This window comes from Xenopus laevis, chromosome 6S (assembly GCF_017654675.1).
Source record: "Xenopus laevis strain J_2021 chromosome 6S, Xenopus_laevis_v10.1, whole genome shotgun sequence".
Lineage (NCBI taxonomy): Eukaryota > Metazoa > Chordata > Amphibia > Anura > Pipidae > Xenopus > Xenopus laevis.
Window position 1 is genome coordinate 130,746,576 of NC_054382.1, and position 15,584 is coordinate 130,762,159.

General features: G+C 36.8%; 1 protein-coding gene across 3 annotated transcripts in view; it reads left to right on the forward strand.

The window, feature by feature from the left end:
* The window catches only part of khdrbs3.S (KH domain containing, RNA binding, signal transduction associated 3 S homeolog), a 109,439-nt gene that overhangs the window by 79,524 nt on the left and 14,331 nt on the right, over positions 1 to 15,584 (forward strand). The window contains exons 8-10 of one of the 3 annotated variants that reach the window (XR_005962329.1): positions 7,380 to 7,438; positions 11,309 to 11,458; positions 12,741 to 12,805. Coding sequence is in view for 1 of the 3 variants with exons in the window: in XM_018223982.2 (XP_018079471.1) it covers positions 7,380 to 7,438; positions 11,309 to 11,400 (151 nt within the window). In the remaining 2 variants the exon portion in view is untranslated. Of the gene's footprint in view, positions 1 to 7,379; positions 7,439 to 11,308; positions 12,178 to 12,740; positions 12,806 to 15,584 lie in introns of those variants that run through there. The other 2 variants (XR_005962330.1, XM_018223982.2) reach the window with 2 other exon arrangements.

The following is a 15,584-nucleotide window of genomic DNA, read 5'->3' on the forward strand; positions in this document are numbered from 1 at the left end:
ACACAGCAGCTTGTTTATATAAACTATAGTAATACTTATCTGTTATCTACTGTGTATCCTGTGCTTGAATGGCTGCCCCCATGGCTACACAGCAGCTTGTTTATATAAACTATAGTAGTACTTATCTGTTATCTACTGTGTATCCTGTGCTTGAATGGCTGCCCCCATGGCTACACAGCAGCTTGTTTATATAAACTATAGTAGTACTTATCTGTTATCTACTGTGTATCCTGTGCTTGAATGGCTGCCCCCATGGCTACACAGCAGCTTGTTTATATAAACTATAGTAGTACTTATCTGTTATCTACTGTGTATCCTGTGCTTGAATGGCTGCCCCCATGGCTACACAGCAGCTTGTTTATATAAACTATAGTAGTACTTATCTGTTATCTACTGTGTATCCTGTGCTTGAATGGCTGCCCCCATTGCTACACAGCAGCTTGTTTATATAAACTATAGTAGTACTTATCTGTTATCTACTGTGTATCCTGTGCTTGAATGGCTGCCCCCATGGCTACACAGCAGCTTGTTTATATAAACTATAGTAGTAGTTATGTGCTATGTTTTGCACACAGTTACTCCCAAGGTGCTAAATAGAAGCAGCTAGTAAGCCCTGCCCTTGAGGAGGTATTACTTCCAGGGTTCCTTAGCATTTTCACCTAATAAATCTCTCTCTAATGCCATTAATGCCATGATATTTATTTATAGGCACATTTCCTAGAGAGCTAGTGTAGGATCTCTTGGCCTTCATGAAGACACTAGGGAACGTAGGCAGCCTGGGCTAATCTAGGAAAGTAGAAAACTGGCCTCTATATGATGAGATGCACTACACACAGTCTGCTTGTTATTTCAGTGAAGCAGAATGAGTGTTACAAGCCTCTGTCTTCATTGTATTCATCTATCTCCATCTGTCACTGGCGACCCGGCAGTTTGTAGCAATACTGACGACTCAGCTTTATATGACAGATTAACCCTCTAGTGCGGCTTGTGACATGTTATGTTGCGCCAGTTGTTCTCATTTGCAATACAAGAACTTTGAGAATTGGAGGCAAGACCTTGTAGTCACACAACTGGTTGGGTTCTCCAGCTTCTGCTTCCATTCCGGTCATTAATAGTACATGTATGGGACCTGTTATCCAGAACCTGAGGTTTTCCAGATAACGGATCTTTCCGTAATTTGGGTCTTCATGCCTTATGTCTACTAGAAATTAATTTAAACATTAAATTAAGCCAATAGGTTGGTTTTGCTTATCTTATTTCTAATTATATCTTAGTTGGGATCCAGTACAAGCTACTGTTTTATTATTACAGAGAAAAAGAAAATCATTTTTAAAAATTTGGATTATTTGGATAAAATGGAGTCTATGGATTTGGAGCTTTCTGGATATCGGGTTTCTGGATAAGGGTTCCTATACCTGTATAGTATTTAGGGATACACCGAATCCAGGATTCGGTTCGGGATTTGGCCAGGATTCGGCCTTTTTCAGCAGGATTCGGATTCAGCCGAATCCTTCTGTCCGGCCAAAACAAATCCAAATCCTAATTTGCATATGCAAATTAGAAGCGGGGAGGGAAATTGTGTGACTTTTTGTCAGAAAACAAGGAAGTAAAAAATGGTTCCCCTTGCCATCCCTAATTTGCATATGCAAATTAGGGTTCGGATTCGGTTCACATTCGCCCGAATATTTCGCGAAGGATTTGGGGGTTCGGCCGAATCCAAAAAAGTGGATTCGGTGCATCCCTAATAGTATTTAACATATTCCTGAGATGTAAATCTATTACCTGACTGCTTTCTTGTATAGCAAAGCAAGACAGTTTATGTATACCAGTAACTATTCACCAAAACAAACCACCCCTGCCACACAGCTGTACCCCTATAAAATGTAGGGGACTCATAGGCACAGGAAGACCCTATGCCGTTACCTATCCTCTTTGGGAAGGAAGTGTCCCTGCCTATAGTGTATTTAATAGTAGGGAGAACATGACTCTTTCTCTTTGGGCTACACCTGTTACCAGAAGTTGGGGAGCCTGGGCGCAGTAGGCTGCAGTGAAGACCCTAAGTGAACGAAACACTTAGGGGCCCATTTACTTAGTTCGAGTATAGGAATAAAATAAAAAAAAACTTTGAATTTCGAATGTTTTTTTTGGCTACTTCGACCATCGAATGGGCTACTTCGACTACGACTTCGGATCGAACGATTGAAACTAAAAATCGTTCGACTATTCGACCATTCGATAGTTGAAGTACTGTCTCTTTAAAAAAAAACTTCGACCCCCTAGTTCGCCACCTAAAACCTACCGAAGTCAATGTTAGCCTATGGGAAGGTCCCCATAGCCTTTCTAAGCTTTTTTGGGTCGAAGAAAAATCGTTCAATCGATGGATTAAAAAACGAATTGTGGTAAATCCTTCGACTTCGATATTCGAAGTCGAAGGATTTCCATTCGACAGTCGGATATTGAGGGTTAATTAACCCTCCATATTCGAACAGAATTAAATTTGCCCCTTATTGAAGTTGTGCAACAGGAACCCATGAATGAGGTTTTAGTTAGTGACAGTTACAACTCCTGGTCACTAGGAATCAGAATATCGTAGCAAGAGTAGCACTAACTCTAACAAAGATTGAAAGACTGGAGGTTGCTACTTTGCTGAAAGTGAAAGGGCAGGCAGCTAAAAAGGAGCTCAGGCTTTCTAATGGGCTTTAACTGGAAGGAATCCAGATCACCAGCACATACAACATCTCTCTGTCGTGACCATAAACCTTTACCACCTCCTTATTGGTACCATTATTATTGTGTTCTCACACTAAATACCTGGAATACTGATGTAACATTGATGAAAACACAATACTTTCTTACTTCCTTCTTCACTCTTTCAAATAACATAACCAGTTGGGATCTAATTAAAGCTCCCGAAATTCCTTCCCCACATTTTATTGTATGGCCATGCTCAACACAATGTGCATTATGGGGGTTATTTATCAAAGTCCGAATATTTTCTGCTACAAACTCCGATCAAATCCGCTCGTGTTTTTTTACACTTATTTATTATTACATTTTCCTGAAAATCTGATTTTCATGATTTTTTTGGATTTTTCCATCTGATTTTTCATGCTTTTCTCGATTATGTCGGGATGTTGCACGAAACCCATCGCACATAAAGAAATCTTTGGGACTTCTCCCATTGACTTATATGCAACCTCGACAGGTCTGAGATCCTGGATTTTCAGATTCTGACTTTTCCATCCTCTGGGTTTAAAGACAAGGAAAGTGTAAAATAGAATAAGGCTAGAAATGCTGTATTTTGTATACTAAACATAAACATAAACTTACTGCACCACAAGCCTAATCAAACAAATAATTTATGCTTTCAAAGTTGGCTACAGGGGGTCACCATCTTGTAACTTTGTTATACATCTTTGCAAGACTAAGACTGTGCACATGCTCAGTGTGGTCTGGGCTGCTTAGGGATCATCATAAACAAAGCTGCTTGATTTCTGCATGGCTGGGAAGTGAGGCGGGGGCTCCCCCTGCTGTTCATAAGTATGATTGTTTCCCTGCTCAGCAGTTAGGGACCGTCTGACAATTCCTATCCACAGCAGTAAATGAAGGGAGAATTTCACTGCATACAGTCAGGTTTCTTATAAAAACAGTACACATTTTTAAATTAAAGTGTATTGGAGATAGGTTTCTTTTTCATTAAAGAAAGTAAAATGGGATTTTATTTTTTTGCCTTTCCTTGTGATTTTTTTAAAAGTCCGATAAAAAAAATCACGGATTTTTCGTGATTTTTGCATTCACAGTTTAGTAAATAACCCCCTATATCTCAAATATCCTTCATCTATTGTACCTTTTCAGTAAAATAAAGAAATGTGAGTGTCAGAGGCTAAATATAGTTGATAATTATCACCTATATCTTGTTGGAAACAGGAAGCCTACTCTGTTAATGAATCTGTTAATGGTGGCAAATATTTAATATGAGATTGTTTTCAGCTGCTCAGTTGTGGTGTCTCTTGGAGCCCTCTGGTCCGACAGGGTGAGATCTGGAAAAGACACTCACTTCAGAGTGGCATCTCTAATATGAAATCAAATGAGTTTTTGTGCTTTTGTGCCCTTTTAAGCGTGTGTTTGGGATTCTGACAGGCTTAATAGGAATGAAATTGGGGCTCAGGTGCAGTAATCTTCAAGCTTGATAGAATTCGGCACATTCCTACCAAGTGTCAATTTCACTTGTCACCATCAAACCTTAAAATAACATGAGGCCAAGCTAAAAAAAACTCTTGAGAGAAAATATATTGTCATATGTGTAAAAGAAATGGGCACATGGGAATCAATAGAATTTCCATTACTCTACCGTGGGGTTGTTCTACACAAGGGGCAGATGTACAGATATCAAACTGGAGAATCTAGAGGGTCATTGTCACTTTTTTGGTCTCCTGTTGGGTAAGAGGAAACTCTACAGTTCTTCCACGTTCCTCTTGATATTTTTATGTTATTAACCTGACCTGGGTTAATTGACTTTTTTTATTTTCTCTAAGAGCTTGTCTTGAGGAATCCAAGAGTGTGCCATGGTTAAAGTTGCCCTAATCAGGTTAATTAAGAGAGAATATTACATTTTTATTGGAATGCTGTTCTGAATCTTCTCAGTCAGAATGACTTATTCCTGGTATATTTATCTCTAGTTTCTGTTCATGGCCGTAACTGTCCTTTGTGATTTACTGTATAATCCTAGAGGCGCTACCTTCTTTCAACAAATGTCTCTGAACTCGAATTCTGAATCACACTTATTAATAGGGATGGGGAATTTTTTCGCCTTGTTTCGCCAAAAAAATGACGCCCATAGACTTGGCGTCAGGCGTCAAAATAAAAAGACGCGCATCAAAAAAAAAAATTGCCGCACGACAAAATGTTTTTGACGCCCATAGACTTTAATGGGTGTCGGCGACATTTCGGGTCAAATTCGCCCATCCCTACTAATTAATACCTGGGAGTGTTACGTTTGCAGAAATCCCTGGTCGCAACGGTTCCTTTTCTGTAGACAATAGAAGGGTTATGTGTGACACTGTAATATTTGATCTTTCATTCATGTCCAAAAAGAAAGAATCCTATGGCTCCTGCATTCGTAGTTTGTTTTTCTTTACTTGATTAGAGAATATAATGGAAAGTAAAGGGCAAGTATGTTTTCCTAACAAAAACGTATATTAAAAATTTATCAGTAATGTATAAAAACGTGGGTTGTAGAGACTAGTAGCTATCAGGCTCAATAGTGACCTTGGTTTACCGAAATTATCCCTTGAAATAAACACATTTTTTTTGTTTGCCTCTTAAAGGAAAGACTTACAGATGGAGCCATGGCTGGCGCCAAATGATTTCTTAGGATTTCCCAGATACCCGATGATTTTTAAGCACTATTTCTAGGGACCATTGATTCAGATGGCTGAAAATAGAATTAACTCTTAGGAGATACTGAATACAAAAGGGTCCAACATATAGTTTCAAGCATTTAATCAACGTAAACCTTAGGATGACTAAAAATATCATTTGAGATAGCCATTGCTTGTTTAATGTTTATAGAGTCCAGACCTGCTCTATAACCCCATCACTATGGCTCTGACACCACCCAATTGCCACCCTATTGCACCCCTCTTCCCCAATGTGTCCCAAGCAAATGCCTCTGTCACCTACCTCTAGTTCCAGCCCGGCACATAGCACTATGGCATTGTCAATGCAATGTTTGGTGTATGTCAATACTGTTTCGTTTTAATAACATTATAAATATGTTTCTCAGGGTTCTATGAGGTTTATTTTATGAAATTTAGCTTTTTGTTCAGCAGCTCTTCAGTTTGGATCAGCTGTCTGGTTACTTGGATCCAATGTCCTCCACCAAGCAGAGAGGGGTTTAGCGAGTGTGCTGGAGATGAATAAGGGAGTATTAACTAATAAAAGGAAACAATAACAATACAATTGTTATGGAACAATAGGTTTTTGGGTGCAAGAGTTCAGAGACCCACTTTCGAGAGCTGGAAAGAGGCAGAAAAGGAAGACAAATAATTAAACACCTTTAGAACGTAAGGAATTAAGATCAGTTCATAAATATAGGACATTCTGTAATATACAGGTATGGGACCTGTTATCCAGAATGCTCGGGACCTGGGGTTTTCCGGATAACGGATCTTTCCGTAATTTGGGTCTTCATGCCTTAAGTCTACTAGAAATTCATTTAAACATTAAATAAACCCAATAGGCTGGTTTTGCTTCCAATAAGGATTAATTATATCTTAGTTGGGATCAATTACAACTATTATTACAGAGAAAAAGGAAATCATTTTTAAAAATTTGGATTATTTGGATAAAATGGAGTCTATGGGTGACAGCCATTCCATAATTCGGAGCTTTCTGGATATTGGGTTTCCGGATAAGGGATCCTATACCTGTACTAAAAGTTAAAGGAACATTGGAAAACTGAAAGTGTATCAAAGTAATGAAAATATAATGTACTGTTGCCCTGCACTGGTAAAACGGGTGTGTTTGCTTCAGAAACTCTACTATCGTTTATATAATCAAGCTGCTGTGTAGCCATGGGGACAGCCATTCAAGCACAGGATACACAGTAGATAACAGATAAGTACTACTATAGTTTATATAAACAAGCTGCTGTGTAGCCATGGGGACAGCCATTCAAGCACAGGATACACAGTAGATAACAGATAAGTACTACTATAGTTTATATAAACAAGCTGCTGTGTAGCCATGGGGACAGCCATTCAAGCACAGGATACACAGTAGATAACAGATAAGTACTACTATAGTTTATATAAACAAGCTGCTGTGTAGCCATGGGGGCAGCCATTCAAGCACAGGATACACAGTAGATAACAAATAAGTACTACTATAGTTTATATAAACAAGCTGCTGTGTAGCCATGGGGGCAGCCATTCAAGCACAGGATACACAGTAGATAACAGATAAGTACTACTATAGTTTATATAAACAAGCTGCTGTGTAGCCATGGGGCAGCCATTCAAGCACAGGATACACAGTAGATAACAGATAAGTACTACTATAGTTTATATAAACAAGCTGCTGTGTAGCCATGGGGGCAGCCATTCAAGCACAGGATACACAGTAGATAATAGATAAGTACTACTATAGTTTATATAAACAAGCTGCTGTGTAGCCATGGGGGCAGCCATTCAAGCACAGGATACACAGTAGATAATAGATAAGTACTACTATAGTTTATATAAACAAACTGCTGTGTAGCCATGTTTGTTCTCCAAATACACATTTAATTAACCTCAACCTATTTTATGAAAAGAAAACCTTTTTATGAGACTGTATTTTTATGAGTTTTTATATGTTTTTGTTTCTTTTTTTTACAGTACAGCAGATTACTATGATTATGGACATGGGCTTGGGGAAGATTCATATGACTCCTATGGTGAGTATCCCAGCTCTTCTATAATTTAGAGAAAAAAAGTGATAAATAAGATATTATTATTCATTATTAATGTTGTATTAACATATTAAGCAACATTTTAGAGAGAGTATACATCATTCCCATCAGTTCCTGTCCCTTTTTTCAGTATTTGCTGTTCAGTATCCACATTTAAAAGGTAAAATAAAACCAGTATCACTCTGATAAAAGTGAAAAATGAATCTGTGGTTTATTTAATCCATATGCATACAAATTAAGGGCAACGTTTCGGGCTCCCCTGATCCCTTTATCAAGGCAGTGTAGCCTCAAACGTCCTTAATTTGTATGCATATGGGCTAAATAAACCACAGATTCATTTTTCACGTTTATCAGTGCTACTGGTAGTGATGGGCGAATTTGCTTTGCCGAAAAATTCGCGAAATTCATGCGAAATTCGCAAAACGGCGAAAAATTCGCAAAACGGCGCCGGTGTCTCGTTTTTTGATGCAGGGGCCCGTTTTTGATGCCGGCGCCCTTTTTTTTTACGGCGGAACCCGTTTTTTCCGACGCTGACGAAAAAAATTTTTTTAACGCCGGCGAATTTTTTTCGGGCAAATTTTCGCGGGCATTTCGTGAATTTATCCGCGAGTGTTTCGCAAATTTATTTACTGGCGGCGAATCGTGCAAATTCGCCGGGAATTCGCGCCTGGCGAATAAATCACTAGCTACTGGTTTTATTTACATGGAAGACCTGAAGGGCAGGGAAAAGTCATCCAGTTTGAGCACCTGACACCCTTTTCGGGTGTGTAATTAAGGGTTTGAGCAATCCATAACTGATTAGCATCCACATATAAAAGGGTCAATAACTTAAATCTCTAGATTCTCCATTTATCTTATGGAAATAATAAGGTATTAAGGTTGGTTCATTGTAATGATTTGAAGTTTAATAATAGTCCTGTTGCCCAGTTTATCTAAAGATTTAGGAGCAGATTTATCAAGGTTCAAATTGTAAATTCGAATTCAAATTTTCGAGTGTCAAAATTGACACATTCTAATTTTAATCTCCCTGTTTGAATGTAAATTCGAAGGTGAGATTTTCTGCATCATACCTCGACCATAGAAACGGTCCTAATACGAATATTCGCCACCTAAAACCTGCCGAGTTCATGTACAAGTCAATGGCAGAGGTCTGTTGAGCCATTTGGAAATGTTAATTGCCTTCCTGACATTTGGGAGAAAAACTGGATTCATACGAAACAAATACGATTCAAAGTTTACTACTAGATATCCATTGCCACAAGGGAAGCATATATTTCAACTGAGAAGATAACATAATTGTTTGGTGCAAAAGCTGTTTAATGTTGTCTGGCTTTTTAAGTAACAGTTGGTATCAGCAATATGCAACTGCATATTTGTGTGTTGGTTTATTTTTATTTAGAAATTTCCCATTTTAAAAGTTCTTGGATGTTACTTTAAAAGAAAAAAAGTCAAAATCCTGATACCCTTGTCCACTGCTCACATCAACAGAAACATTCCTTGGCCTGGAGTTCTTCTAGTGGTCCTCTTCCTGCTTCTTTCTTGGTGTGGGTGTGCAGGCACAGTACTTTTCACTCTACTGCACATTCATTGGTCTTGAGATAGCAAAGAAAGAAGGGCATTACTATTATGATTATACTACCCTTCTATTCAGCTTCCTTCTAAAATTGCACAAGTTTAAAAACTCATATTTCAGTTAAACCCAAAAAAAATGCACATTTTGGGGCCCATTCACTTAGCTCGAGTGAAGGAATAGAGGAAAAAAACTTTGAATGTTTTTTTTGGCTACTTCGACCATCGAATGGGCTACTTCAACCTTCGACTGTGACCAGGTCCGGACTGAGAATTAGAATAGGCCCTGGCATTTCAGGTACACAGAGGCCCAATCAGCTCACATATAGGCCCAAACAGCCTCCACCAGCCCACTAAATACTGACTTTCTATGGCATCTTATAGCAGCCCCTCTGGCATTTGCCAGAACCCACAGATTGCCAGTCCGGGCCTGACTGTGACCTTCGACTTCGAATCGAACGATTCAAACTAAAAATTGTTCGACTGTCTCTTTAAAAAAAACTTCAACCCCCTAATTCCTAAAACCTGCCGAGGCCAATGTTAGTCTATGGGGAAGGTCCCCATAGGCTTTCCAAGGTTTTTCTGATCGAAGGATAATCCTTCGATTGATGGATTAAAATCCTTCGATCGATGGATTAAAATCCTTCGAATCGTTCGATTCAAAGGATTTAATCGTTGGATCGAATGAATTGCACAAAATCCTTCGACTTCGATATTCGAAGTCGAAGGATTTCAATTCGGCAGACGAATAGCGAGGGTTAATTAACCCTCAATATTCAACCCTAGGTAAATTTGCCCCTTTAAAAAAAATTTAAAAGATTTTTGCCATAACAGTGCCGTCAAGTCTACACAACCTTGTTGTCCTTCTGCAATATTGCTGTGTTTAAAACCATATCCGTTGCCTAAAAACAAGAGCATTTCCCCGACTTCTCACCTCCAAGCCTATGCAGCCTTGAACTGTGATTTCATAGGATAATTTAACCTATTGCTAAGGCTGAGATAGTCAAATACCATACCATTGGCCAGTTTACCATAAATGCCCAGATCAACTATGATGATTTTTGCAAACACCAAGAAGACTTTTTTAGTTGAAGAGACTAAACTTTAATGTGCTTATTTTCAGGCAAGGACTTGAGTGGATGTCAGTCAGCTATGGATTCTTAGAAGCTAATTTATTTTAAAAAGTAGCATTTGCACATTTTCCACTTTTGAATTTTTTGTGGCCAAAAAAACTACCGGCAAATTTGCCAAACCTATTTTTTTTTAATTTATCAGTTGACAAAATCTCCAATGCAGTTACAAACTTTAGCTTCTCTAAAAGTCAACCAGAGGTGTTATTTCTACTTTCAAACCATTTTAATATTCAAGTTTAAAAAAAAAAAAAAAAAAATCATGGAAGAATGCAGGGTTTTGTTCCTCACAATTTAATGCAATTCAATAAAATGCCACAATCAGTTTTAATTGGATTTTTTTGAATCTGAAAAATTCAGATTTTACTAAAATATCTCAGTGAGTTTGCTAAAACTGGTTTAGTGTGTTTACAGCACTGACTAGAGTAAGACAAGCCTTTTATAGTTCTTTTAAGTCAACATCTTATTGGGCAGTGTATGTGGCCCTCAAACTGGCTTTCCCAATCAATATCTGGCCGAGATGCTGATCGGGTAGGTTTAAAAATCCTGTTGGATAGTGGAACGCATTGGTTTGTTGATGTGGTCCTCAATTCAACCGCCCATATTCTATTTGTTGTGATCCGATCATTGAGCCCTAGGACCTTGGAACAGCCTAATAACGCCCACCTTAAGGTGGAGAGATATCTGCTCATATTGGCGACCTTGCCAAACTAGTGTATGGCAATCTTTAGGGGCAAGTTTTGGAAGCATAAATATTGGTTTACTGCCAAACAGAGCTTCCTCCAGGCTGGTAATCCCCACTTTTTACATTTGAATGTGGGTCATGGGTTGAAAAAATTGGGGAGCCCCTCTTTGAGGCTATAGCAATGATTATGTTTAAAATAGATGGACATTGCATTTCTTGTCTATGTTGTAGTTTATTTTTTTTAAAATGTTCTTTAATGTTAATATACTTTAATCTAAGATTATCTAAAATAATCTTTTCATCTCAGATTATTTTCTTTTAAAACATTTATTTTTGAATAACTTAATTGTTTTCAGAAAGAAACTTGAATGGTTCCAAAGAGGCAGTTTATTTTTTAAGAAACAAGTACTTCATAGTGGGCACACTGACCAGTTAGATTACAGTAGTTGCTATTTTTTTTTTTTTTATTAGGGCAAGACGATTGGGCTAACTCCAGGCACAAAGCTCCACCCGCAAGAGCATGCAAAGGAACCTACAGAGAGCAGCCATATGCAAGATATTGATTGTACAGTCTGACGTTGTGAATTATCAAGTCTCCTCCAGCCCTGTATACTGTTCAAAGTAATTTTTTTCTATGAACACTCCCTTTATATTAAAACGTTCTAATTCTTTAAATGGATGGACTGAACCGACTTTTTTTTTTTTTTTTTCGAAAGACCAAATGTAAAAAAAAAAGTTGTAATATGACATTATTATGTTATTTTTTAGTCTGTATTTGAAAAATAGGTGGTCAAAAGGATGAACTTAACTTTGATTAACTAGTGTTAAACAAGTTTAGAGTTCCTAAATCTGTTAATCCATTCATTTAACATAAGCGTAATATTTTTATTCCATTCACTACATTTCGCTTGTAAAACTGCATAAGGAGAAAACTACAAATGCAAATAACGTGGTATCTTTTTGTAACAAGTCATGAAATGTACTGTAGTGTTGAGCAAAATTTACTGTTGCTTAATACTAAATAAACTTTTGAAATTAAACGCATTGTGTGTGAAACAGTAATTTTATGCATTATTTTTTTTTTTTTTTTAAAGAAAAATTATAAATAGTAGTAAACAGGAAAAAATATATCCATAAAAGGTTTCCATTAAACCTTGTGCAGTTGCTTTTTAAAAATTGGTATAAACTTAAATCTTCTCTACATTTGCTTGTTATCGTAGGTCTAAATGCTGGATAAAGTATCCAAATGGTATCGCGATTAAAACTGCAAACCAAATTATGTACTTAAAATTGTTTTAAACTAGACTGAATTCACTGGCAATAAAATGTGACTAGTTTGATTTTGTTGAGCATTTTTTCACTAGTGCCACTTTGGAATTTATAAGAATTTTGGTTCCTTAATGAGAACTCCGTACCGTGGTGGGCGCAGTTAGCACAAAGGTTTTAAAGACTCTCTGACTAATTGAGGTCGCTTTCATCAGTGGCAGAGGATGTCTAACCCTTAAAACGATCATCATTTGCAAAGGTAAATAAATCAAATAAGATTTTAACATTCCTTAAGTTCTCTTAATAGCAATAATAAAAGCAGTTGATACAAATAAAGACATTTCATTTTTGAATTCACAAGGCCCCTAAATTACAATTTTAAACATTTTTTATTTTATTTTTAACATTATTTTAAAAAAAAAAAAGCCTTAGAATTCAATTTAAAACCATCTGTAAAATTTCATAACTAGCAGTTTGTGAAAGTCATTTTTTTTTTTTCGTTAAATTTAATACTTAACAAATTTAAAAGTTACAAGCTAACTTCATTTAATTTCTTCACATTTAATTTTGTAATTACGTTTTAACAACAAATCTGAAGAGTTTATTGTTACTAATTAGCATTTTTTTTCCTTATCAGGGAGCAGGTAATAAAGATCCTGGTGAATAGGACTGACGTTAATGACATGGACATAGAAAATGTAGGTAAGTACACAATATATTCAGTGTCTCTTGATCTTTGATTGTAACATCTAAGGCTTTTATTTATAAAATTCTATTTATAACATTTTCATGTAATACTTTAATCTATGAGTGGGGATACCTTCAAAATATTTTTATTTAAATATTCAGAAAAACATAAGGACTTTTATGTTATTAGAAGTTATGAATACACTGTATCCAGGATTTAGCCGAATCTGTTGTAGACGATTTGGTATTTGGCCAAATCAAAAATTCATGGATTGGATGCAGCCACCACATGGTTTCCTTTATCAAGAAAAACATTTTGTATCACTTATAGTCTTCAAGTCAATGTTTTTTTACCATAAGAACATGCCATAGATAAATATGGAGAGAGCATTCTGAAAATCAAGTAAACAGATTCAGTCAAATCAGATTTTAGTTTTCTGTGTGCAGTTGGTAAAACATTTGTTGACTAATATGTTGACGCCCATTGACGTCAATGCGTTTCGCAAATTTTTCACAGTTTCCCAAATTTCGTGGGAAATTCGTGAAACGGGACAAATTTGACCATCACTAGTTTCTTATCAAGACCTTTCACTTTTAGTAGGTATTGAAACTGCAGGCATTTTAATAAAGCCTGGCAACCATAGGTCATATTCTACTAACCATAGAAATACCAGTAGAAGAGGTAAAGGGGCACTTGTTTTAGATCTTATAATCATGAAGGGGATGTTATAGAAACAAGAAGAATACAAAATATGAGTTGAATACAGTAGAACGTCTACACAATGTAATTAGGTACTGAAGTCCAGTTGGTGGCTAGGGTTTGCAGATTATCACCGAAGTTAAATCGTACAGAGATACAGGAAAGTAATATTTAATATTTGTGTCTTGCATGGACACAAAAGATTGAGATAGATATAGCACCAGCACTATTTTACCTCATGCAGAACGTTTGCACTAAAGTTACTCTTAGCTGAACATCGATGGGCAGATTTATCAAAGGTTGAATATTAAAATGTTTATTTGTTTATGAAAGACAACATAACAATGATATGCAGGGATGTAAAACATCTCAGAAATGTAACTGATGATTTACTGAAACGAATGTGTGATAAAGGTGTACAAAAATACAAAGGTTATTGTAAAGGTATACATAATGAGTGAAATGTCCAAGATAATATTCACAGGGGGGACCAGCAGGTATGTTTTTATACACTGTAAACTATTGTCTAAGGAATACCTCCTGGCCAACATTTAAGTACCTCCACCCTTTACAGGGGACCTGTTAACTGAATTTACTAAATGGACTCTTCCATACCCCAACTCCACCACTTTACTGACTTCAACAACACCCCTAATCCAGCCCTAGATAGTTGGAAAAGGGACGGAACAAGTGGCAGTGGAGATAACACGAAGTTCAGCAACTTCCTCCAATCTCTAAATTGGAGAACTAAATCAAATCTTGTTTTTTCTCAAAAAAAAACAGGAAGGCTATTAACATCTTCAAATGGGTCACTGGACCTCTGCCATTGTCTTCTACATGGCAAATAGTAGAATTTGAATTGTTCCCAGGGTTCAGGTATGATAAATCTCGAATTCGAGTTAAGATTATTCCCAACGCGAATTTGTGAGTTTTGACCAAAAATCCAACTCGAAAATTCGAATTCAAATTTCCAAAATCTAACTTTAATAAATCTGCCCCCAAGTCTAATGATTTTCAATGTTGTATAGTTTCGAATTTTTTTCTGATTTGCTCCCTTAATGAGAGATTCATTTTAAATGTTGTTTGGAGTGGTTTTTACTTTGGGTTTAGAATTCAATATGTATGACTTCCTTTTAATATGGAACTGTATAGTAGAATGTGTCAGATTTTCATATGCAATGGTTCTGTCTTTCAGGAGCCCATTACAAAATATCAAAAGCTAGAAAGGCCAGTTCCTTATTAAAATTGTATTATTCTTATGCAGGTGCCTGGTGCACATAGATTCCTTCACGGCCAACTATAAAGAAAGCAGACCCCACAGCCCGGGCTCCCCTATGGTCTGCTTCCTCTATAGCAGTGGTCCCCAACCAGTGGCTCATGAGCAACATTTTACTCACCAACTCCTTGGATGTTTCTCCCAGTGGCCTCAAAGCAGGAACTTATTTTTGAATTCCAGGCTTGGAGGCAAATTTTAGTTGTATAAAATCCAGTTCACATAGGGGCTACAAATAACCAATCACAGCACTAATTTGGTACCCTCAGAATTTTGGATGCTTGATTTCATGGGTAAATAAAGTTGGGGCCCTATGGTATACAGCATATTATAGTATGTTCCAAATTCAATAAGCAACTCTAGGTTAGCAAATAAATAACTAGAGCTGTTTCTGACGTTACATTTGTACACAGAAAGACTTGAAATACTTGTAAATAGAATTATGACTGAAAGGCCCCAATAATATGTTTTTTTCATAATGTTGCTGGCCAGCTGGTTATTTAATATCAACACAAAAACATTTTGCTCATAAATATTCAGTTTAATATTTTCAAAGCTTTCACTAATGAATTATAATTCACAATGTACTTTTTGCTGAAAAAGATAGGGTATATTAATATTTAGAATAGAGTGCCTCAGACCTTTATAACTTGACGTTCATCCGTCTGTCTTTTTATAGTCATAAAATGTATCAGTGATGTGTAATATCCTTATCATTTACAGTAGGGGGTACATTATCCCTTATAATACATGAGTGATACTCAGAGTTCCCTGTATAACTCAGCCTGCAGCCTTGTGCCTTTATATGGTCACAGAACAAC